The sequence below is a fragment of the Saccopteryx leptura genome, chromosome 4 (assembly GCF_036850995.1).
Source record: "Saccopteryx leptura isolate mSacLep1 chromosome 4, mSacLep1_pri_phased_curated, whole genome shotgun sequence".
NCBI classification, from domain to species: Eukaryota; Metazoa; Chordata; class Mammalia; order Chiroptera; family Emballonuridae; genus Saccopteryx; species Saccopteryx leptura.
This window is the reverse complement of record NC_089506.1, coordinates 135,707,686-135,734,532: the sequence shown is the minus strand read 5'-3', so window position 1 is coordinate 135,734,532 and position 26,847 is coordinate 135,707,686. Positions and strand designations below refer to the sequence as shown.

The 26,847-nt window shown below is 38.6% G+C and overlaps 1 protein-coding gene across 5 annotated transcripts in view; it reads right to left on the bottom strand.

Annotated features, from left to right (window-relative positions):
• Positions 1-26,847, bottom strand: part of RASGRF2 (Ras protein specific guanine nucleotide releasing factor 2) — a 267,895-nt gene that overhangs the window by 107,118 nt on the left and 133,930 nt on the right. For all 5 annotated transcript variants that reach the window (XM_066381760.1, XM_066381761.1, XM_066381762.1 and 2 more), the window contains exons 8-12: positions 21,518-21,627; positions 20,375-20,493; positions 6,960-7,120; positions 6,024-6,090; positions 5,352-5,488 (exon numbers count right to left, since the gene is read on the bottom strand). In XM_066381760.1, the coding sequence (XP_066237857.1) occupies positions 5,352-5,488; positions 6,024-6,090; positions 6,960-7,120; positions 20,375-20,493; positions 21,518-21,627 (594 nt within the window). The remainder of the gene's footprint in view (positions 1-5,351; positions 5,489-6,023; positions 6,091-6,959; positions 7,121-20,374; positions 20,494-21,517; positions 21,628-26,847) is intronic.

Here is a 26,847-nt window from a genome sequence, read left to right as displayed (position 1 = left end):
TTTTGACACAGCTGGTCCTTGTCAAGCGTTGAGAATGATTTTTCCAGCAGAGTTTTGCTTCAGGCAATACCTATTCAAAGGTTACCATATTTTACATCTTCTTAATGTATCTAGGTAGTGGAAGGAAAGAACAGACCCAATTTTTCTCTTTTAATTCATCTTTTTGTTAAAATAGAAAATTGCCTTGATTCCAGAGAAGCTATTTTAAGGAAAAAAAGCATGTGAACATGCTACAAATATGTCTATACAGGTCTGTATTTTCATACTTCTGCCCAAACTAAAAAGCTCAGAGGTAAATTTTAATTCTCTGTTCTAGTTAATACCTATAATTATAGAAAAATATGTTTAGTAAATCATTATTATATAATAAGACAAGGACAAATGAATGCACTCTATTGAAATTAATGGTCAAGTCTTCAGCCTCAATTTTTTTTTCCTTATAAATAGATGGAAAAAGGAAGAATTATTGGTCAAGACCATCAGCCACTTGTGCATTAAGGCGCCAACAGTTAATAATGGCCTTACTGGTGTAACTAAAAGTGTAATTAATCATTCAAGCAATTGTAACTTCTAAAAATTACAGCTTCAGAGACAAAGGTCTGGTTTAGCCGAAAGTTCTAACTTTTGTACAGAGCGCTTTATGTGAAAAACCAGGATTGTGTCAATATTCTAGAAACACTTGATTACCTTAAATAATAGCCATGTGTGATTAGTGTAATATCATGTTAGCTTACCAAGGTGGCTTCAAATCAAGTAAAAAAATATTAATATTTAGCAAAATAAAAAATAAAAAGACAACATAACAGCAAACATATGCATAATACAAATTGAAAGAAAATAATTATTTCTCTAGTCTATAAGGATAGCTAAAATGAATAAATGTCTACCTGGCATTAACTGACAAGAAATAAAAATAGTGGAAAATGTTCATCTCATTGATAATTACAGAAGTATACAATAAAACCACTAGAAAGCAATACCACTTTTCCATTACATAGGAAAATGTGATAAATGTGGCAAAATTCAGCTTTGGCAGGATTTCAAAGACAGCTTCATCAATACCTTGCTGATGACGTAGTGAAATAATGAGTAATGTTTCCTAAAGCATGCTGTCAGTCTGTCAATCAAAGGGGGGAAAATATTCCGGCACAAAGATGTTTAACATTACCATATATAATAATGTTAAAACCAGGAAACTGCATATATGATATGCCTAACATTCAGAAAAAGCTAGAAAAGTGGTATGTTAATGTGGTAGAATAGAAATATAAATATCTATTTCAATATATATGCATATATTAGAAGACACTAATATGAATTTGCAGATATACAGAAAGATGTGTGAGGGAAAAAACAAAAATGATACACAGACACACTGAGAGCCCAAAGGTAAAATTACTTCATCATAGCAGGGTTGTGGAGGATTTACAGATGGAAACAGTTGTGTTCAGGGCAGAGATTCTCTAATTTAATTGTACAAAAGTGATCTGTGGAACTTGTTAAACCTTGGGGGTGTCTAGAATGACAGTTCAGGAATGTGCATTAAAAAAAAAACCTCCAGTAATTCTGATACAGTTATCTGTGGAAGATACTTTGATAGACATTTATTTAGTATGCTGGGTGCTGGGAGCAATTTTTAATTCCCTTTTGTGTCCATATTTTTATATACAATATATTATAAAATATTAAAATAGTACATGTTTAAGCATTCAGTAGATTCAACTTATTAATAGTGAATAGTCCAGAGACATACTTGGGAGACTGACAAATCCCCATTGATGTGTGTATAGCAGGTAGCTTCCCTGATAAGATGGACATGCTTCAAGCAGAGAATAAAACTAGCGGAGGAGCAGGCTGCTGGGCAGCAGGCGAGGCTCCTCAGTGGAGCACTCCGTCCCCACCACTCACCATTCAAACCCCACCGAAGGAAAATCACTGAGCATCTCAGAACACTCACCATCATATCTACCCTTAGTAACAGCTGACACATCACCAGTCCCTCCTTGATACATTTTCTTCAGCTGACTTCCAGGACACCACGACCTCTTAGCTATCCTCTGACTGCACTGATGGCTCCTTCTTAGTCCTCACTGCTGTTCTTCCCAACCCCTCACTCAGGTCATGGTCCTCTTCACATTTCTATCTACAGTTATTGATACTCCCAGGTGATCTCAGCAGTTTCACAACCTGAAATATCACTTAACCAGCACAGTCTCCTGCCTGGACCTAAACACAACTTCTGTCTCCCACTGCTTACTTAACAACTCCACTTGAACGACTTTCTCTTTTTCTGTTCTCCCTCTCTCCCATTCCACTGCAGCCACACTGGCCTTCAGGCGATTACTCCAAGTACGCAGTGTCCTCCTGCTCCAAAGGTTGGAAATGGCTTTCCCTTCGCTACATACCTACCTGGTATTCCATCACCTGCTATGGTTGTTGCTTTAATGTTTTCTTCAGAATGAGATGACTACCTGTGAAAACGTACCGACCACACATACCTCCAGTGTTCCAAGCCCCTTACCTTCTTACCTTGCTTCCAACATAAAATAGTGTGTTTATTACATTTACTGCTTATTTTCAGCCTTCCTTACACTAGAATGCAAAATACACAAGGGAGGCAAGAGGATTTTTTTTGCTGTCATTGCTCCTTTTGTTCATGATATATCACCAGTACCTAAACAGTGGCAGGTATATAGCCTCACTGCATAAATCTATTTGTTGTATGAGTGAAATCATAAGTGTCAAAGCCACACAATATCAGGGCTGTACTGAAAATAGTAATTTCATTTAATGATATCATTGTCCCTTAAAAAGATATAACTTCCTGTTAGTGTCCTTCTCTGGTTCAATTGTAGATATACTTGAATGCAATTGAACATACTAGCCATCGCGTATTGGAGAAATAGGAGGAAGTTGGACAATTCTGTCAAAAGATTTAGTCTAAGCAAAGAATCTCAGTTGGATGCTAGTTGAAGGCAAAACATTGGGCACCTATTTTTGAAGGACCAGGCCGAGACTCATACACCCCAAGGGCTTTTCTCTCTTAATAATGTCACACCAGGCACCCTAAAGAAGATCACTTAAAACTTTTATCAACGTGTATCTTATGAGCCCCAGGTACATCAAGCAGCTAGAAAAATACCTTTGCCTACTGCTATTCTTGCCATTCTTTCTACTTATCTTGGCTTCACAACACTTACAAATTCTGTTGCAACAAGTTGTCTACTTCTTTTTCTTAACTACTAGCCTGCCTGACTTCTTGAGAGTAGGAACCATCACCATATCTCTGGTACCCGCATGATACCTGGCAGTATATGGTGATCACTTTATAAATATTCACAGTATCAGTGAATGATTTGAAGTTTCATAAGGTCAGAGATGCATTACATATAGAAACTAAATTATTGATTCACACAGCATAGAGTTAATAAAGCATTAATCAATCACCACAAAGATATAATTATGCAAATATAGAAGATCCCACATTTTCTTCCTTTGTTAACCAAAAAAGAAGTACCTTCACTTCTAGCTATTTATTCATCATCTAAGTAGTGGTGGGTGTATGTAAGTGAAATCCAGCATTCTTGTAAAAACTGTTTAGAGTGCTAATAGAAGGCCTGACTCAACACAGTTATATAACTTTGGACCAACATTTTGCCTTTCAAACTTCAGGTTCTTCCCCTATGAAATGGGACTAGTATTTCTATTTACCCTCAGAATACTATTGTAAGGGTCAAATGAGACTAAGTCTGAAAACTTTCTTTGACATATAAAAATAATTATTTTTGACATTTATTCTCTTTCTATTGTCCCTAAAAAGTCACTCAGAAAAAAGTTAAGTATCTAAAAAACTATGTGTAACTCAGATTTCTACCTGTCTTATATATAAATTAGTACAACTCTTCAGAAAAAAAGGAGGTACTAGAATCTATAGAATACACTTTTTCCATTTGCCCAATCTTCCTTGAGTTAACAACTTTGAAGATAATTATCTTCTTTTTTTTTTTTTTTTTTTTTTTTTTTTTTTTGACAGAGGCAGAGAGAGAGAGAGACAGATAGGGACAGACAAGAAGGGAGAGAAATGAGAAGCATCAATTCTTCATTGCAGCACGTTAGTTGCTCATTGATTGCTTTCTTGTATGTGCCTTGACCAGGGGGCTCCAGTAGAGTGAGTGACTCCTTACTCAAGCCATCAACCTTGGGCTCAAGCCAGCAACCTTGGGCTCAAACCAGCAACCTTGGGCTTCAAGCCAGCAATCTTTGTACTCAAGTCAGCAGCCACAGGGTCATGTCTATGATCCCATGCTCAAGCTGGTGACCCATGCTCAAGCTGATGAGCCCGTGTTCAAGCCAGATGAGCCTGCGATCAAGCTGGCAATCTCAGGGTTTCAAACCTGGATTCTCCACATCCCAGTCTGACACTCTATTCACTGCACTACCGCCTGGTGAAGCAATAATTATATTCTTTTAATATTTTCCCTATACAAACATTCTCCCTCTATATTGGTAATGGAGCCAAAATTACCATGGCACATGAATTTCAAAATGCCCAGGTCCAATCGTGCCTAATTTTGATATATTTCCAAATTCTGAATAAATGCCACAATTCCCTAATAGACACTGTCAGTCAAGGAAAAATAAGCAAATTTGTTTCTTATGTTTTTCATATGAAATACAGGAGCTCATTTTCAGATCTCATACTACAGAGAATACCTTTTCTTTGATTTCCCCATTTGTGATTTTTCACCACAGCCCTTGTTTGCTGCTTTTTTTACCTCACCATTTTTCTACCTTAGAAACAAATAAGCAAAAGAAAAATCCAGTGGGGTCATTGGAGCATTCACTACTAACAGAAACATTATAGTTCAACACTATGATTTCATTTAAAGATTGTATGAAATGCCCAGGAACTAAAATGCAATTATTACATTTCAGGTAAATTTTAACCATCAAGAAAAACAAACAATAAATGATTTCAGAATACCAAGATACATAGTAGTGTTATACAGCAACTAGATGTAGTTTTTTTTGTTTTTTGTTTTTACTTTTTTTTTTATTTATTCGTTTTTAGAGAGGAGAGAGAGAAAGACAGAGAGGGACAGAGAGAGAAGGGGGAGAGGAGCAGGAAGCATCAACTCCCATATGTGCCTTGACCAGGCAAGCCCAGGGTTTCGAACCGGCGACCTCAGCATTTCCAGGTCGACGCTTTATCCACTGTGCCACCACAGGTCAGGCCTAGATGTAGTTTTTTAATAAAAATGAATTAACTCTAAAAATCTTCCCTAAAAGTTAATATTGCAAAATTAAAAGAAAAAAAAACAAAAGACTAATGGCAAAAGCCACTTGCTCACCTGACTTATGTCGCTTGTCCAGGCAGCTTTCTCTTGGCGTGAGGGCGCTAACAAGACTACAGTGAAAGGGGCAGCATCAGGGGGCTCCACCACTAGTTTAAAATCCAAGTGTCCAAATACTTGCCCAGAACCTTTGGCTGCAACACACAGAAACCAAACAATTAGATGTGAATACAAAAATATGAGTAATAGCTGCTTTCCCATAGTTCATATGATCAATGTTCAAGTCCAGAGTCTCATTTCTATAATACAGTATTTCTCCAGCATGGGGGGGGGGAGGGGGCTTTACTTAGCTCATAAGCAGATGAAAAGGCTGAGGTCAGCAGGTTACTTAGCACTAAAATCCTGGTCTCCTTCTCATTTCATTTTTTGTTTTGTTTTTTAATTTCCATAATTTACAGAGTTCTAACACTCTAATTTCATTCCTTTCTTCTCTGCCTGACACTGAAAAGTCACTGTCATGAGACCAGTTCAGTAAAAGGAATTCCCAAAGATGGTTTAACAAGGTTTACAGGTTAGATGGTTCAACAGAATTTTTCATATATTAATGACCTCAGGGAGTTTATTCTCAGCATCTTCACTGCCTCCTTAAGCAACTCCTCTTAGCTATAAACAAATAAAACCATAGGACATTTAATTCTAATATAACTCTAAGTGATAAATGTGACTTACAGTCATCATCGCTTGCATCGGGCTCCTCAACCAAGGTGCATTCTATCAGAGAAAGAACCCCACCTGTCTGGAAAGAAGCCAGTTATTCATTATGAGCCTGAGAATCTTGCATAGGTTGGGAGCTTCTGATTTGCAAACCTTATACTCAAGTTGCCACAGAAGAAAGCAGAGTAATTCTACATCATAAGTAATTGTTTATAGATTCCAAGATCAAATTTCCATGTGTAAAAGTAATTGAATTCATTTAACTCATTTAACTTTACTCTTTCCCCCACCCACTCTTACTCTCGATGTTTATAAAATGTATCAAGTCAGTCTATGGGAGACTAGATGGCACTTTAGGGGCCCTTGAGAGTGAAGGCAGCCCAGCAAAGCTAAACTCACCAGCTGGGAGGTGGCTGAAGCAGTAGAAAGCCATTGTCACGGTGTTGGACAATATTTGTAGGCACTAATAACAGAAGGTATAGATAGACAAATATTTTCTGCCAAGGGCCAGATAGTAAATATCTTAGGCTTTGAAAGCCATATAATTTCTATCACAACTACTCAAAGCTGCCATTTTAAAAAGCATGAAAGCAGTCACAGATGAAATGTAAGAAATGACTGTGGCTGGGTTTCAATAAAACTTTATTAACAAAAATAGGCACTATAGGAATTTGACAAGATTTTTGTAGCTCAGTAATCATCAACTAGTAATAATTTTGTCCAGGTTATTATTTTAATTGCACTTCCTCATGGTAACACACACTAAAATTTTTACTACTTTGGATCCAAATGACAACAAAGTAAATGTCAAGGTTGGTAACCATACATGCCCTTGCTATGCAAGTATGACAATGTTTTATAATACCAGGCAGGGGAAAGTCATAATTAAATTAATCTAAATGTCTCTTAAGTGCATGAAACATAAATGGAAGAGCCATGTAAAACCAATACCTTGAGCAGATGCAGTTTTCCTCCTGAACTTCTTGTACAAATTAAAAAGTGTTTTGTAAATAAGAAGCACTGTCTTTCTCCTTCCTTTTTCAAAGACAATGAACCCAGGCGAACTTTACTAAGTTTTCCCTTCTCAACAGAAGGTACTTGAATGAGAGAACCTGGTGATTACAAAAGTGAAGAATGGACACTAGTTAAAATTCTGTAAAGTGAGAGCAACTCTTGATGCCATCAATACCAAAGATTCATTGTATGTACCACTGGAACAAGTAAACCCTCCACACTCTGCGCAGAAGAAACAACACATTGTGTTTTAAGCATCACAATAATTCCTACTATTATATTTTTTATTTTTCCATTGCCTGAGAGAGAGAGAAAGAGAAAGGGAGAGAGGAAGGAGAAGTACTTACCCTCACTTCAAGTAAGAAGCTCTGTACAGACTTTATATAATTTTATCATAATAATGACCTTCTCTCCCCCGCAAAAAAAAATTTAAAATCAAACCTGAAAGCACTCAGGTTCATGCAAATAACTGTGTCTGACTTCTGAATGGCTTGAGCCAGTAAAATTTCTACTAATGGTTTAATCTACAGTACCATCTACCCAAAATGGAGCCTTAAGGTTCAGATCCATCTTTTAAGAAGCACCAATGCCTATTGAACCCTTAAATATTAACAATGGTCATCTTTAAGAGGTGAGATTGCAGAAAACCTTATTTTCCTCCTCATACATTTTGTGTGTTTCCTCACTTTTTTATTAATGAGCACAGAATAAAGTAGGAAAAAAGCAGTAAATTCTTCAAAGACACAAAATTGTAAAACTATCATTGTGGGACATAAAACATTCACATTAACATATTAATATTCTATCTACTTTTTTAAAAAGACCTAAAGTTGTACAGAGTGGTAAAGGGCTCAAAGCTTCCATGCTCAGATTCTATCTATTTAGGTGAATGTTTGGTGGGACAGCTTGACATAGAAAGTAGGCAGCAACTGGGGCTCAAGAATAGCATGGCAACAGTCCAGGGGAGGATATGGGACTGGGGGACAAAGCAGGGGAAAGCTTGACTCCACTGAAGGGAACAGGCAAGACAAGAGTGAGGAAGGGAGGTGAGAAAGGAAGGAGCAAACTGGCAGAGATGGCAGGCAGCAACTAATTAAATTTGAAGAGTAAAGAAGAGATGGGAAAAGCTCAAGGCAGACTGCTTAGAAAAATCCATGAGCAAGTAATAGCAGCAGTAGGATTATACTCATGGGACTCACAGGTAGAATCAAAACCAGAGGAGATGGTTCAGAGGACCTGGATCATCCCTTCGTTTTACAAAAGGGAAAATTGAGTCCTGAGAACCTAAAGAGCTCTCAGTGTTTAGTGTCTCAGAGTGGCATGGCCAGGAGACAGGGTGGATTCAGCATTGCAGTGAAGACTGAACCCTAGAAAGGGAATGGGTGGGAAAAGGCAGTGAGTTCTAGCTTTGCCGTGGGGCTCATGAGGCACTCAGGCAGATGTGTTAAGGCAAAGTCAAAGACTAGGGCTTGAGCAGATATCTAGATGGACAAATGGGTTTTGGAGTTATTTTCAGAAAGGTTATGAAACTCAATAATAATATATTCATGGGTAAATCCTTCTAGCATTTAATTATTTCATAAACCAGAAATTATAGATTACCCTGTTAACTCATATATTAGCAATTACTGTGAATTTCAGCTTTGAGATTAAAAAATAAATAAGTGTGCCCTGGCCGGTTGGCTCAGTGGTAGAGCGTCGGCCTGGCGTGCAGGAGTCCTGGGTTCGATTCCCGGCCAGAGCACACAGGATAAGTGCCCATCTGCTTCTCCACTCCTCTCCCTTTCCTTCCTCTCTGTCTCTCTCTTCCCCTCCTGCAGCCAAGGCTCCATTGGAGCAAAGTTGGCCCGGGCGCTGAGGATGGCTCTGTGGCCTCTGCCTCAGGCACTAGAATGGCTCTGGTTGCAACAGAGCGATGCCCCAGATGGGCAGAGCATCGCCCCCTGGTGGGCGTGCTGGGTGGATCCCAGTCGGGTGCATGCGGGAGTCTGTCTGACTGCCTCCCCGTTTCTAACTTAGAAAAATACAAAAAATAAATAAATAAATGTTTCCTTGAGAACTACACACTAATATGCTTAATCTATAATTCATCTCATATCCACCTAGGAGACAATGAATTTCAGATATTAACAGAAATGTATACAGCTGAATTAAAAGTGAGCAATTTCAATAATATTGTTTGGCTTACAAAATAATTATATTGGAGAAAAAAATGTTAAGTGGATATTTTTCATATTTCATTTTATATTTGACATGATGTTTCTTTCTTTCTTTTTTTTTTTTTTTTACAGAGACAGAGAAATTCAGAGAGAGGGACAGATAAGAACAGACTGACAGGAACAGAGAGAGATGAGAAGCATCAATCATCAGTTTTTCGTTGCGACACCTTAGTTGTTCATTGATTGCTTTCTCATGTGCCTTGACAGTAGGCCTTCAGCAGACCGAGTAACCCCTTGCTCAAGCCAATGACCTTGGGTCCAAGCTGGTGAGCTTTGCTCAAACCAGATGAGCCCACACTCAAGCTGGCAATCTCGGGGTCTTGAACCTGGGTCCTCCACATCACAGTTCGACGCTCTATCCACTGCGCCACCACCTGGTCAGGCTGACATGATGTTTCAATGCAATCATGAGAGACCTGAAGATGGCACAGAGTAGGCAGATACACAGACTCCTAGCTCTCACCACCAAACTGGAATACAAATCAACTTAGGAACAATCAGCATGAAAAACCAACTCTGGACTACAAGAACAGCTCTCAAAAACCAAGGAGCAAAGAAGAAGCCACAACAAACCTGGTAGATAGCACCTGAATCTCCCCTGCTTACAAGAACAGAGGGGGGGTGAGGCTGAGAGCCCAGAGGGGCTCTCACTCCAGGGAAAAGAGCAGAAAATACTGCTCACAGCCACTTGCCTGGCAACCAGGGAGTGAGGTGTGTTGAAAGGACTGGCTTATCTTCCAAGTGGAAAGGGGAGAGAGAGGAACAGACGGTGAGGAGCAGAGGAATGCAGAGGACGACCTAAAAAAGTTGACTCATTCAGTACTGGAGGCAGTCATAGCTGGGGGAGGGACTGATCCTTTTACAAAACAGAACTGAACTGCTTCCAGATCACAGTTGTCCAGACATCTCTCCAGCTCCAATCAGCGCAACAAGACACAGCTGAAAACAAGAAGTGGGGAGATGTTGAACTGAGTGATATGGAAATAACCAAACTTCCGGATGCGGAGATCAAAATAATGATTGTAAGGATGCTTAGGGACCTTAGAACAACAATGGATAGTCATTACAAACACTTAAATAAAGAAATAGCAAGTATAAAAAAAGGATATTGAAATATTAAAAAAGAATCTGTCGGAGATGACAACACAATATCAGAAATGAAGACCATAATGGAAGGAATTAAAAACAGGATAGATAGAGCTGAGGATCGAATCAGTGAGTTGGAGGATAACTTGAATGAAGGCAAGAAAGCAGAGAAGAAAAAAGAAAAGAGACTCAAAAAGTCTGAGGAAACTCTTAGAGAGTTCTGTGACAACAGGAAGAGAAATAACATTGCATCATAGGGGTTCCTGAAGAAGAAGAGAGAGAACAAGGCATAGAGACTTTGTTCAAGCATATCATAGCTGAAAACTTCCCTAAATTAATGCAGGAGAAACTCTCACAAGTTCAAGAAGCACAGAGAACTCCATTAAAGAGAAACCCAAAGAAACCTTCACCAAGACACAACATAATTAAAATACCAAAGCTAAGTGATAAAGAGAAAATATTAAAAGCTGCTACAGAAAAAAAGACTATCACCTACAAAGGAGCCCCCATAAGGATGACATCAGACTTCTCAACAGAAACATTTGAGGCCAGAAGGGAATGGCAAGAAATATTCAAAGTAATGCAGAAGAAGAACCTACAACCAAGACTACTGTACTTTATCCAGCAAGGCTATCATTTAAAATTGAAGGAGAAATAAAAAGCTTCCCAGACAAAAAAAAACCTCAAGGAATTCATTACAACTAAATCAATGCTGCAGAAAATGTTAAGGGGCATGGTGTAAACAGATCAGAGTGGGAAAAGAAAATAGAAAAAAGGGAATACAGCTTTAAAGAATAAAATGGCAATAAACAACTACATATCAATAATAACCTTAAATGTAAATGGATTAAGTGATCCAATCAAAAGACACAGGATAGCTGCATGGATAAGAAAACAGGACCCATACATATGCTGTCTACAAGAGACACACCTTAAAACAAAAGATGCACATAGACTGAAGGTAAAAGGATGGAAAAAAATATTTCATGCAAATGGAAATGAAAAAAAAGCTGGGGTAGCAATACTTATATCAGACAAAAGGGACTTTAAAACAAAGTAAGAGATAAAGAAGGCCACTATATAATGATAAAGGGAGCAATCCAACAGGAAGATATAACTATTATAAATATCTACTCACCTAATATAGGAGCACCTAAATATATTAAGCAGACTTTGATGGATATAAAGAGCAAGATCAACAGCAATATTATAATAGTAGGGGATTTTAAGACCCCACTAACATCACTAGATAGATCCTCAAGAATGAAAATTAACAAAGAAACAGCAGACTTAAAGGACACACTAGATCAACTCGACTTAATAGATATCTTCAGAACCTTTCACCCTAAAGCAGCAGAATATACATTCTTTTCAAGTACTCATGGTACATTCTCTAGGATAGACCACATGTTAGGGCACAAAAGTGGTCTCAACAAATTTAAGAAGATTGAAATCATATCAAGCACTTTCTCTGATCACAATGGCATAAAACTAGAAATGAACCACAGATAACAACAGAAAAGCTCAAAAATTCTCAAACACATGGAAACTAAAGAGCAGGTTGTTAAATAATGAATGGATTAAAAATGAGATCAAAGAACAAATAAAAAAACTCCTAAAAACAAATGACAATGAGCATACAACAACTCAAAATTTGTGGGACACAGTAAAAGCAGTACTGAGAGGGAAGTTCATAGCACTACAGGCACACTTTAAGAAACTAGAAAAAGCTTAAATAAACACTTAACCCTGCATCTAAAAGAACTAGAAAAAGAAAAGCAAGCAAAGCCAAAATGTAGTAGAAGGAAGGAAATAATAAAGATCAGAACAGATATAAATGATATAGAGGCTAATGAAACAATACAGAGGATCAATGAAACTAGGAGCTGGTTCTTTGAAAAGGTAAACAAGATTGATGAACCTGTAACTAGAATCACCAAGAAAAAGAGAGAGAGGACTCAAATAAATAAAATTAGAAATGAGAGTGGAGAAATAACAACTGACAAAACAGAAATACAAAATATTGTAAGAAAATACTATGAAGAACTATATGCCAAAAAACTAGACAACCTAGATAAAATGGACAAATTCCTTGAAACATACAGTCTTCCAAAAATCAAACTGGAAGAATCAGAAAACCTAAACAGACCGATTACACCAAATGAGATCAAAACAGTTATCAAAAAACTCCCAACGAAGAAAAGTCCTGGGCCTGATGTCTTCACAACTGAATTCTACCAAATATTCAAAGAAGAACTGACTCCTTTCCTTCTCAAGCTATTTCAAAAAATTCAAGAAGAAGGAAGACTTCCAAGTTTCTTTTATGAGGCGAGCATAATACTGATTCCAAAACCAGGCAAAGACAAACAAAGAAAGAAAATTATAGGCCAATATCTCTGATGAATATAGATGCTAAAATCCTCAACAAAGTATTAGCAAACCGGATCCAACAATATATAGAAAAAATCATACACCATGATCAAGTGGGATTTATTCTGGGGAAGCAAGGCTGGTACAATATCCGCAAATCAATTGATGTGATTCATCACCTAAACAAAAGGAAGGAGAAAAACCACATGATAATTTCAGTAGATGCAGGAAAAGCATTTGATAAAATCCAGCATCCATTCATGATCAAAACTCTCAGCAAAGTGGGAATACAGGGAACATACCTCAACATGATAAAAGCCATGTATGAGAAACCCACAGCCAACATTATACTCAATGGGCAAAAATTAAAAGCAATCCCCTTAATATCAGGAACAAGACAGGGGTGCCCCCTCTCACCCCTCTTATTCAACATAGTCCTGGAAGTCCTAGCCACAGCAATCAGACAAGAAGAAGAAATAAAAGGCATTCAAGTTGGAAAAGAAGAAGTAAAACTATCATTATTTGCAGATGATATGACATTGTACATAGAAAACCTCAAAGTCTCAGTCAAAAAATTACTGGACCTGATAAATGAATTCAGTAAAGTGGCAGGATATAAAATTAATACTCAGAAATCAGAGGCATTTTTATACGTCAAGAATGAACAGTTAGAAAGAGAAATTAAGGAAACAATCCCCTTCACTATTACAACCAAAAAAATAAAGTACCTAGGAGTAAATTTAACAAGGAGACTAAAGACTTGTACTCAGAAAATTATAAAACATTGATAAAAGAAATTAAGGAAGATACAAACAAGTGGAAGCACATACCCTGCTCATGGTTAGGAATAAACATTATTAAAATGTCTATACTGCCCAAAGCAATCTATAAATTCAATGCAATACCAATTAAAATACCAATGACATACTTCAAAGATATAGATCACATATTCCAAAAATTTATATGGAACCAAAAGAGAACACGAATAGCCTCAGCAATCTTAAAAAAGAAGAATAAAGTGGGAGATATCACACTTCTTGATATCAAGTTATACTACAAAGCCATTGTACTCAAAACAGCCTGGTACTGACATAAGAACAGACATATAGATCAATGGAACAGAACAGAGAACCCAGAAATAAACCCACAGCTCTATGGACAACTGATATTTGACAAAGGAGGTAAGGAAATACAATCGAGTAAAGACAGCCTCTTTAATAAATGGTGTTGGGAAAATTGGACAGCTACCTTCAAAAAAATGAAACTAGACCACCAACTTACACCATTCACAAAAATCAATTCAAAATGGATAAAAGACTTAAATGTAAGCCTTAAAACTATAGACATATTAGAAGAAAACATAGGCAGTAAGCTCTCTGACATCTCTCGGAGCAATATATTTGCTGATTTATCTCCATGGGGAAGTGAAATAAAAGACAGGATAAACATGGGACTATATCAAACTAAAAAGCTTTTTGCACAGCCAAAGAAATAAGAACAGAATAAAAAGACAAACTACACAATGGGAGAACATATTTGACAATACATCTGATAAGGGGTTAATAACCAAAATTTATAAAGAACTTGTAAATCTCAACACCAGGAAGACAAACAATCCAATCCAAAAATGGAAAAAAGAAATGAATAGACACTTCTCCAAAGAGGACATACAGGCCCTGGCCGGTTGGCTCAGCGGTAGAGCGTCGGCCTGGCGTGCAGGGGACCCGGGTTCAATTCCCGGCCAGGGCACATAAGAGAAGCACCCATTTGCTTCTCCAACCCTCCCCCTCTCTCCTCTCTGTCTCTCTCTTCCCCTCCCGCAGCCAAGGCTCCATTGGAGCAAAGATGGCCCGGGCACTGGGGATGGCTCCTTGGCCTCTGCCCCAGGCGCTAGAGTGGCTCTGGTCACGGCAGAGTGACGCCCCGGAGGGGCAGAGCGTTGCCCCTGGTGGGCATGCCAGGTGGATCCCGGTCGGGCGCATGCGGGAGTCTGTCTGACTGTCTCTCCCCGTTTCCAGCTTCAGAAAAAAAAAAAAGAAAAAAAAAAAGAGGACCTACAGATGGCCAATAGGCATATGAAAAAATGCTCTACATCATTAATCATTAGAGAAATGCAAATTAAAACCGCAATGAGATATCACCTCACACCAATCAGAATGACGCTCATCAACAAAATAACACAGAATAAGTGCTGACGAGGATGTGGAGAAAAGGGAACCCTCCTGCACTGCTGGTGGCAATGTAGACTGGTGCAGCCTCTATGGAAAACAGTATGAAGATTCCTCAAAAAATTGAAAATCAAACTGCCTTTTGACCCAGCTATCCCACTTTTAAGAATATACCCCAAGAACACCATAGCACTGTATGAAAAGAAGAAATCCACCCCCATGTTTATGGCAGCATTGTTCACTATAGCGAAGATCTGGAAACAGCCCAAGTGTCTGTCAGAGGACAAGTGGATTAAAAAGCTTTGGTACATATATACTATGGAATACTACTCAGCCATAAGAAATGATGACATCGGATCATTTACAATAATATGGATGGACCTTGATAACATTATACGGAGTGAAATAAGTAAATCAGAAAAAACTAAGAACTATATGAATCCATACATAGATGGGACATAAAAATGAGACTCAGAGACATGAAGAAGAATGTGATGGCAACAGGGGTGGGGGGAGGAGGGATGGGGCGAGGAAGGAGAGAGGGGGTGGGGGAGGGGAGGGGCACAAAGAAAACCAGATAGAAGGTGACAGAAGACAATCTGACTTTGGGGGAGGTGTATACAGCACAATCAAATGTCAAAATAATCTGGAGATGATTTCTCTCAACATATGTACCCTGATTTATCAATGTCACTGCATTAAATTTAATTTTAAAAAAATCATGAGACTTAAAGATTCCTAATTAATGCAAATAGAGAAATAGTATTAAATTATTAATTCCTTAGGATCAGACCATTGCTATGGTATGGTTCTTTGCATCTCTTACCATTTCTAATACTTGGGGGGAACTTGCAACAAAACTTATTTCAATCACTAAAATCCTACAGAGTGGCATTCAAAACCGTCTAATGCTTTTTTTTTTTTTTTTTGCTTTTGTTTTGGTTTTACCTTTTTATCCCAGATTAACTGAGAAATAATTGACATATATTATGTCAATGTATAAGTTTAAGGCACACAGCACAATTGTTTGATTTACATATATTGTGAAATGATTATCATAATAAGGTTACTTAGGCTTTCCTCATCTCATATAGAAACAATAAAAACAAAAGAAAAAAATTCAACTTCTGATAAGAACTCTTGGGATCTACTCTCTTAACAACTTCTCTATGTGTCACACAGCAGTGTTACTTATAGCCATCATGTTGTTCATTACATCCCTTGTACTTATTCATCTTATAACTGGAAGTTTGTACCTCTGACCACCTTCCTCTAATTTTCTCTCCTCTCACCTCTCCACCTCTGGTAACCACATAATTGATCTCTTTCTCTATAAGTTTGATAGTTTTCTGTTTTGTTTTGTTTTCTCAATTCCACATATAACTAAAACTATACAGTATTTGTCTTTCTCTGTCTGGCGTATTTCACTTAGTATAATGCCTTCAAAGTCCATCCACATTGTCAAAAATGGTAGATTTCCCTGTTATTGTTGTTTTTTATAGCCGTGTGTGTGTGTGTGTGTGTGTGTGTGTGTGTGTGTGTGTGTGTGAATCACAATGTCTTTATCCATATCTTTAGGGAAGCACTTGAGTTGTTTCTATGTCTTGGCTATTATAAATAATGCAGCTATGAACAAGGAAGTGCAGATTTTTTTTCAAGTTAGTGGTTTTGTTTCCCTTAGATATATTCCTAGAAGTAGAATTGCTGTAGCATATGGTAGTCCTATTTTTAATTTTTTAAGAAACCTCCTTAATGGCTGTACCAGTGTACAATCCCACCAGCAGTGCACAAGGGCTCCTTTTTCTCCAAAACCACACCAGCATTTGTTATCTCTTGTCTCTTTGATGATATAATGTCATTACTCTTAATTTTACTAGGAGTGAAAAAGAATGAAGAGAAATTTCAAGGATATTGGATTAGGCAGCATTTGAGAAGGTATAAGTATTGCTAAACTAACATTACAATTTTAAAAAACATTGGTACATTGAAAGTATGTGATATGAGTGTGGGAATGAAAAAGGTACCAGAGAAGTCCATGTTGCATTCTCAATGCATTTTGCTCTGAATTCAGTCGCCTTTATTTAATTTTCTTGTTTCACATTCCCACAAGACAATGTTGACTATACATAATAGGTTTTGTACAAAATAACAATTTAGAGTGCTGTGATCTTCTCCTAAATTATATATATATTTCATGCTGTTGAAAATAGGAACTCGTTCCAAAATTTGGATCTTGGTTTTTAAAGTTTATATTATAATCTCACAGGCACTAGTTTATATACTTTGTGTGCATTACTTCCTTTAATCTTCACAATAACCCTAAAAGATAGGTTCTACAACTTGAGGAGATGTAGCTGAGGCACAGAGAGGTTAATTAAATTGCCTAATATTACACAGCAAACAGTGGAGGAGACAGCACTTAACCTTTGGTGACATGGCTATACTGTCTTCCTATTATTGCACCAGACACTAATACCTTTATTTGTTCAACAAACGTTGAATAGATTTTGGAAAATAAATGACAATATCATACTACTGCTATGATACAGTCCTTTGCATCCTACTCACCGACTATCTAATAATTAAAATAAATTTATAATAAAACCTGTTATTTCAGTTACTAAATTCCCATAGACTGACATTTAAGATGAGCTGATGCTGCTCTTCTGAAGGGCTTATCAGAGACCTTGGATGACTTTTGTTCTAGTCCTCAAAATAAAAATTCATTTAAGATTAAAACCACATACACACAGTGAAACAGACCTTATATTATCCTTAACAATAAATAACACAAATACCAGCACACATTAGAGGTAAATTGTGGTCCATTTCATAGAAAATAGAATCCCTCACAGTTTAAAAGAATAAAAATTAAAATCCACCTCAGGTTTTAAAACCTGTTAAGGGTATTTAGGAGCAACCAAAGCAAAACAATGCAAACTTTCCAAACTGTAATTTGATTACTGCCTATTTTAACATTAAGGTCTGATTTTTTAAAACCACCTGTATTGAATAATTCCTAAACAGACTAACCAAACCAAACAATACAGAAAAATACTGCTGAAAGGCAAACTACTACATCAACATCAATACAATAACAACATCAGATACATTAATAGTTGACAAGAGGGCCTTAAACATGTGCTATAGAACAATCAGTAAATAATGACTGGACTCGAATCAAATAGAGAGGTGGCTTGATTTTTCTCCAGGTGCAATGAAAAACATGACTTATTCAATAAGACTGAATAATCTTTGGGCATTTTTTTTATTAAAGATGTTCACACAAACTTAGATAGAGACAGTTTAAGTTTGTAGAAAAATATTAAATGTTTATATATAATCATCCTTTTCAATCAAAAGCCCTTGCAGAAATTGAATACTAGTAATAAAACATTTGTTTCCTTCTCACATATTATAAAGCTCAAGTCAATTAGTCAGTATTTTTCAGTAACTCTAAACACAAGAAAAAAAGAATACAAAATAAGACACCATACAGCCCAAACTGCAATTCAACAAGTGATTCAGTCTAGTTCAATGCCCACCTTCCAGGTAGCTATCATGGAAAGCTTCATACCAGGCAAGAGAGAATTATAAACAATGCCCTTCAGAATTATAATTAACCGGGAGAGACAGGCATGCAAACATGGACCTGTAACACACAGAGGATGAAATGACGTGCACCAGGAGCAAAGGGCTTTGGAAATGAACAGGAAGGTAAATTCATTCTAACTGCAGGAGTGGAGACAGGAAGATAAAGGGGAAAATTTTTAAAAGCTCCTAAGAGGTGTCTGACCAGATCCTAGCAGGACAACCCGACCTTTAAGACACACAAAAGGGATGGATAAGGGCATTTCTGGTCCCCAAGCTGCAGAACATCACAGGTAAAGGCACAGAGGCAGGCAAGTGCCAGAAAGGCAGGAACTAACAGAAGGACACAGTCTGCACAGAGGAATAGAGGGAAAATTAAGAAGGCCTAACATTATTAGCATTATACTCCACCATTATTTTTTTTAAAAATACTGAAAGCCAAAAATGAGAAAAGATACCATTTCCTAAAATATACTTTCAAACTTTAACATGTGTGATTTCTCCTTTTGTAAATAAATAATGGAAAGTAGAACTGAGTGTGTTACATTTTTTATGTATTCTATGTATAAATTAATGTGCACAGCACAGATAATGCCTGGCTTGATGAAGTAAAATATATTTTAAACAGCACACTTTGGTATGCAATGGAAATGCAAATTATTTTCCAATAATATTGGCACATTATAAACAAACTATTTACGTGCCACTCCTCATCAAATTCAAACTTATAATGTGTGCACTATACTGTCTTAAATCAGTTGCATGGGGCAGGCTTCCCACCGCAGGATGCCCAAGCACTCAAAAAGAATTTGAGATGTGGTTTACTTTCTGCATTTTGGAATGAGAGCCACGATGGTTATGGACCATTAGGCTGCTCTTTCTCCGCAGTTTCCAGCACAAATATCTTCAACTCTTCAAAGCTTAGTTTACTGGGTGATGCTACCAAAGTGCACCCCACAAGCAAGATGCTTTCACCATTACCAAAGTGTGGCAGGGGTCAAGTGTGACATTTCATGGTAACTGGAGTTACCAGTTGAATCCAACCATATCCTGTGGGGTCTCCAGAGTGCTGATGAAAAATGGGAACAAGAGACAGCTATTTTCATTCTGGACAATGCCCCACTGATAGATAGCAGGACTTGAAGTAATGCAAGTATCTTTTGGGCCTTTGCCTTGATGTCATCACCTCCTGAAATGACACTCCAATTGGCCAGACCGATCTGTCCTTACTGGAGCTGTTGGTCCACTGAGAAGGAAAGTCCAACCAGAATGTAATTTACTGTGGCTTTCACACATTACTATGATTGTGTTGTTGTTTTTCATGGCCCCCGAAAAGAAACAGCACAAGCCCGGGCCGGCTGGCTCAGTGGTAGAGCGTTAGCCTGGAGTGTGGAAGTCCCGGGTTCGATTCCTGACCAGGGCACACAGGAGAAGCGCCCATCTGCTTCTCCACCCCTCCCCCTCTCCTTCCTCTCTGTCTCTCTTCCCCTCCCAGCTACACAGTGTAGCCTTCCCCTCCCAAGGCTACACTGGAGCTAAGCTGGCCCAGGCACTGAGGACAGCTCCAAGGCTTCTGCCTCAGGTGCTAGAATGGCTTCAGTTGCAATGAAGCAACACCCCAGATAAGCAGAGCATCGCCCCCTAGTGGGTTTGCCGGGTGGGTCCCGGTTGGGCGCATGAGGGAGTCTGTCTCTCTGCCTCCTCATTTCTCACTTCAGAAAAAAAAAAAAGAAAAAGAAACAGCACAAAGGCAGGCCTCAACCACAGCCTTGGTCAAGGCATGGGGATACCCTACATGAACCACAAAAATCACAGAGCTAAAACAAGCCTGCTCCAAAATGCTTTCCTGGATCTGCCAGTGATAATGTGAAAAAAGTGGAAATCACTTAGATGGTGGGTCCACTGCAAAAGGACTTACCTTGGCGGATAAAAGTTTGGCTGGTGTCCAACAAAATATCACAGCCCTCTACGATCATTCTTTCTATGGCAAGATTCTTCCTTATGTTTTCAGTGTCACTCACTTCATCGTGCATTATCCTGCCAGACAGAAAACAGACAGAGTCACCGTCAGAAAGCTTTTGTATTGCCTTAGCAGGTAAACAAAGAACAATCCACCTGGGAAACTTGTATCAGTGTAACTGGGGCTTCAACAAGCCATGACCCAAAAGGAAGACCAATGTGCACCATGACTCTAAATCAGGGGTCTCAAACTCAACTCAGCATGTGGGCCGCAGAGCAAGATCACAGCCATTGGGCGGGCCGCACTAGGTCTACAAAAGGCAACTGTTATGCAACACTTTTCTCACTGCAGTTGAAAACAAAAAAAAAACAGTACAATAAGCACAATCGTACATGCAGTTTACTCAGTGTCACAAAACGACCAGAAACTGTAGTTCGCATCACAACTGCTGTTAACTAAGCTAATATCTAGCTAGGATGCTAGAGAAATGAAAAATACAAGTAGGCCCCTAAGCTTACTTAATTTTATCCAAAATATTTTGAACTTCGTGGATTAGTCTGCGGGCCGCACAAAATTGTTCGGCGGGCCGCGAGTTTGAGACCCCTGCTCTAAATGGTGAGCAGGTCAGTACCCAGTGAGAATCCTGGGAATGCTGCTGGTAAATGCAACAGGAAAGCAACATATTATTTTATGAAAGGCTTCAAGGAAGATTGACATTAGGATGCCATTTCTTAGAGGCAGAGTAAATTAGACATCTTTATACCATTTATCCCACATAAGCTAAAAGAACATAGCTATATATAACTGTCCAAAACACTGAAAAATTATGAAAAAATCCAAGATATACATTCTCCAGCCTCCTGTCAAATATGAATACAAAAATGCAACGAAAGTCGTTGTTCTATTAAGCTGAAAGAAAAGTAAACATTCTCAAACTGAAACCAAAGTACACCTACTCTCAAGAGCTGCCATTAAACTTTTGGGTGAATCTGAGACGCTGGACTGTCTTGCTTTTTGCTCCCAGACAAACAATTAGTTTTCCACAAAAAACTAACTTGCTGCTGTCCCGTAAGAGGCCTTTATTGTAAATTCTCTGCATACCTGGACAATTCCTCCAGTTTTGATTTAGCAAACTCCAGACTTTTCCTCTCCACATGCTCATGGGGGGTGTGAGCCAGGAGTTCATGAAGTGTGATGATATACCGGGGGATCTAAGTGCAAACAGAGGCCCGTGTGAGCAGGAGGGAGGCAGCCATCACTGCCCAGAGCTCATCTCTACTCTCACATTTAACCATTTTACAAACATAGTTTTAATAAATATATTTTAAAACATTTAAAATGAACTACGCTTCAAATTTCACACACGCACCACATATTAACTTCCCCCAAAACACATGAGTAATAAAATATTATGTTACAAAGAAGCAATTGTTTCTTTAGATGTTTTAATCACACATTTCTTAATTATAATTTTTAAGAATTGGTCCATAGAGAAACAGATAGAGCTGTCATCAAGTCACCTGAGTCTATATTTTATATATATATTCCTGTTTACAAAAAGTTTTTAAAATCTGCAGTCTACTGCATTCTTCCCTTTAAGAACTAAAACTTGAGAGAAGATATGTTCACCCTTGTGACATTCTGATTCTGCTTTACCTCAACTCATCTAGCAGCAAAAGCATTGTTTAAATGAATTATATACTTGTACATTTGTTTATAAACAGACAATTTGCATTCTGTGAAAGGCAGAAATTGCACCACCCTGTGAAGGTCTTAACAGACTATAGTAGAGATTTAACTCAAGTTGTAGTGAGTCAACATATTTATTTTTTACTGGCTTAGAAACTAAAAATTTTCAGAGCACAGGCAGTGGATTTAATTTTAATAACATACATAAACAATAGCTGCCATAACACTGCTTACTGTTGGTCAGGTCAGGTGCTCGAGGTGTGCATGGGCATCTAGTCCCCCAACAACATAAGTATTCTTTTCCACTTTAGAAATAAGGAAACAAAGTGTGGAAAGGCTCGGTAATTTGCCCAAGGTGGCCTCGCAGTAAATGGCAGAGCCTGCCAGGAGCTCAGCTCTGACCAATGCCCTAACCTAGTAAGTCTCTTTGGCTCAAGGATTGGGGTCTCACTCAGCACACAAAAGGACCTCTGAGAATGAAGAAAGTAAAACAGCTTCCTAGGGCCCTATGGGTAGCTCCCTGCACTCTGACCTGATATGTTGGCAGCTTATCCACAGATCAGCTTTTGCTCTCTTGCAGACATGGTGGCCCTCACTGGGTAATCTGCTAATATTTATTGGATACCCACATTTATGTGCAAAGCACAGAGGGCAGCACCATCAGCACAGACACCAATCGGCCACTCCTGCTCTAGGAACACACCCTAAGGAGTGTCACCAGGTCAAGGTTTCAGCAGCGTGTACAGACTCCCTCATCATAGGAGGGTGATGAGCAGGGCACCCTTCCATCTGAAGGCTTCCTGCCTCTCCATCCCATAAACTTCTCACCAGGACAGCCTATAGGGCTATCCCACTTGGTGAATGCTTTTAAGATAAGCATGCTTTCAAATATCCCTTTTCATACTCCCATGATTGATAAAAGTTTGTCTCTAAGTTAGTTCTACAAGAAAATTAAGGCAATCACCAGCTAAAGTACTCAATTTTTCCTAACAAAGAAGGCAGAAGTGGGAGAGCCTGACTACTTATCATACATTGAAACCCCACAAAACTAACCTTAATCAATAGCTTCACAATCCTCCCATTATAACTGCATCTATTTTAGAGAGCTGTTTGGCTAAGATTCACGAGGATGGATTTGGAATAGTGACTGGCCCTTTCCACTTTCCAGTGGAGAAACAAATTAGCCTGAAACTGCCACAAAGAAAGCACAGAACATTCTGCAGAGAAGTGGACAGCTCTCCACAGAGCCCATCTGTACACTCAAGAGCTGACTATAACTCTGTTCCCCAAAACCCAAGAATCATAGAAAGCACTGTCTAGACCAAGGGTAGTCAACCTTTTTATACCTACCGCCTACTTTTGTATCTCTGTTAGTAGTAAAATTTTCTAACCACCCACTGGTTCCACAGTAATGGTGATTTATAAAGTAGGGAAGTAACTTTACTTTATAAAATTTATAAAGTAGAGTTACAGCAAGTTAAAGCATATAATAATAATAATAATAATAATAATAATAACATAAACTTACCAAGTACTTTATGTCGGATTTTTGCTAAGTTTGGCAGAATAAATCTTTATGAAAGAGCTTACTATAATTAAATCTATCTTTTTATTTATACTTCGGTTGCTCTGCTACTGCCCACCATGAAAGCTGGAACGTCCCCTAGTAGGCGGTAGGGACCAGGTTGACTACCACTGGTCTAGATGAATCGTAATTCTGCTTTCCACTATGGACAATACTTGTCACTTTATAGACATTTACTAGCTACTTTCCAGAGAGCATCTGACCACATGGTTCCTGTCAGGGCAAATTTTGTAACTGGAGTACCTATGGGTTTATGAGGCCAGTTTAACCTTGAGCAATGAGTGTTTTTCATGCTCGCTGACCCTCAGGAGTGAGTTGGGTTTTTGTTTTTTTTTCAAAAAATGAAATTAGTTCCTGTTACAGTTTTATTAACTTAACATCATGTTTGTTTGATAACCAATTTATGGAAACAAGAAGAACATACATTAGCCTTTTTTTAATGTTGCCTTACACATTTTTAAAATAAATCGATTGTAATCTGGATGGTCAGGAGGCACGAGGACGTACATGTACATTTGTACCAATCAAAGGGTTAAACAGTCCCAGACAAGCCACTGTCTTCACTAAATAAAAATTATGTTAATGATTACATTATTTTCTATAACAAATTTCTTGGCAACACTTGAACTTACTTGTCTGATAGTTCAACTGAGCATATACTCGTGGCATCACCCAAATTCTGCAATTCCTTCAGGCTCCCATAGTTCCACATCAAGCATTAGTAGCAGCAATTGACTTACTGGACAATGGGCCCAGAAAGATGTAGAATATAATACTTTTCTTTTCTACACATACACAGGCTAAATGCTGCTGAATACCTTTCCCCCTCCTTCTGCCTCCCTACCAACCTCTGTTAGTTATTTCAAATGTATCCTTTGTTTTTTAAAAATCTTACTAACCTTCTATGGTGACTTCCAGGATTCAAGCAGGACTGACAAACATTAAGACAGATACTTACAAATACTTATACAGGATAAAAATAAAGTCTAAAAGATGCCTCTTGGTGGTATGAACTAGGATCATCTCTTCCATTGTTGCCAAACAGCAAAAAATTGACAAGCCCCACTCTCATCCCAGGGAGTCTAGCCCACACCAGGGCAAACAGGAGCACCACTGTGCACAATGTAGGCAGAGGGAAGTGTATGCCCTGACCATCTGAAGGTGAAAATGTCTTCATGACTATTTTATCTCATTAGTGAAATGACCAAAAGAGAACAAAAGGAATAGAGTGGACATGGACCTAGTAATAAAAAACCTTCGAACTTCTAGAAAGAACAATTCCCCACCCTCAGGTGTTCCACAGGTCACCCCAAAGAGACAGAAGGAGAAAGAGACACCAAATAAATAAGAAAGAAGAGACACCAACAAGAATGAGTCTCTTGGGCAGCACACTCTGATGAGCTCTCCTCTTGGTCTATTCACAATAATTACAGGGAAGCAAATGAACAAAGTGCCCAATTCAGTGTCCTTTCAATTTGCCCATTTCTTGCAGTTGGACCAATTCTGGCCAAATTCTTTAAGTTCAAGGCTTCTCCCAGAGCAATGGCTTTTACAAGCTGAGGCTTTTGGTTACCCTGGTCTCTGGAAGAAACCAGAGAATCTCAACATCTGACCCTTCAGCTAAATGTTAGAGTTTGGGACTACCACAGTCTTGGCAGGGTAGAGAAGGTTGGGATCCTGGACTAACACATCTCCTAACACCACCACGTAGTTACCCAACCAAACTTTCAGAAGCAGACAACTGCAAATAGTATCACTGAGTCAGAGAGCAAGTGCTCGGGGAGATAACTGGAGCTCAGCTGCCACAATCTCAAGATCTAGAAATGGAAATTGAGTGGTCCAGTTATTTTCCCCAATGCTATGACTAAAGGGTAAGCAAGTTATCCAACCTCCTAAAGATCCCCAGTCCAATGGTCCTTATTGAATATTATGGACAGTTCTTGGGGTCAAAATGTCAAGTCATTGTGATTAGGCTTAGACTCCAGGGGAAGGAGAGCAGAGTGGGTGGCGGAAGAGTATGGCAGCATTTTAAAGACATACACGGGTCTTTCAAAGGCCCTACCTTCAACTGTTGGGCATGTCCCCTAAAGTGCAAGTGCCACCTGCCATTTAAAACATTGAGAGAGTTATACCAAAGGGACTTAAATAGCACTTGAAAAGACATCAATGGGCCATGAGAAAGGGAGCCAGGCACCTCTCTGAAATTTCCTCGTGTCTTCATAAGTCTGCTATTGTATATGCACCCGAGCTGGGGCTGCTGAACAGATACAACTGAGGGTATTTTCATTACAACCGAGAGGCAACTGCCAGAAATTCAAATAGAATCCCAGGGAACATGGCACTATACAAAACTTGTTTTCATTGTAAGTAAATCTTAATTTACAATTTTGTATAAGGTTAAAAAAAAGAAAACTTTTTTTTTTTGCTTTGAAATTTTCCTTGTGAAATATTTCCTCAGAGAGGCAAAGAGTTCAAACAATTTATTCAGTCCCATGAAAAAAAAACCACAATAACATTATAAAGTTTCACTAGTTAAGTTATTTCAAATGCATCCTTTTGGTTTTTAAAAACATTACTAACCTTCTATAGTGACTTCCAGGATTTCAAACAGGACTGACAAACATTAAGACAAATACTTACAAACTAGAGCAACATTTCTTTCTGAGGCTATTAAATGACCCTCCAGGGTCAGTGAGGCCTGTTCAGAGGGACAAATCTCCCTACAGAAACCCTAACACACATGATCCAGAGCATCGGTTCACCACATGACAATTTGGAGGGCTCACAAAAGCCCCATAAATTCCACAATTGGAACATTCGATGCCTTTCCAAGAGAGAAGAATAAACACTTTTCAAGGAAACAGGCAATACAGTTCACATTTGGTCTTTGCAATTCTCACTCAGGAGCTCCTCATGGTAAAGCCCTAGATACAGGAAAGAATACAAGTGTACTTGGTCCCTTGGGTTGCTCTAATCCCACAAAGTGGACACCATGACAAGCCCCAGCACCCTGCAGCATCCTAAGAGGGACCAGCCAGTGCCTCTGGCTCCTACGTCTCCACAGCCTCTGTGACTAAGGAGGTTTCCTTCTGTCCTCCAGAGCTCCAGCCAAGGGAAACTCAACAGCAGTCACAACAGGGTAAGGAGGACGAGCAGG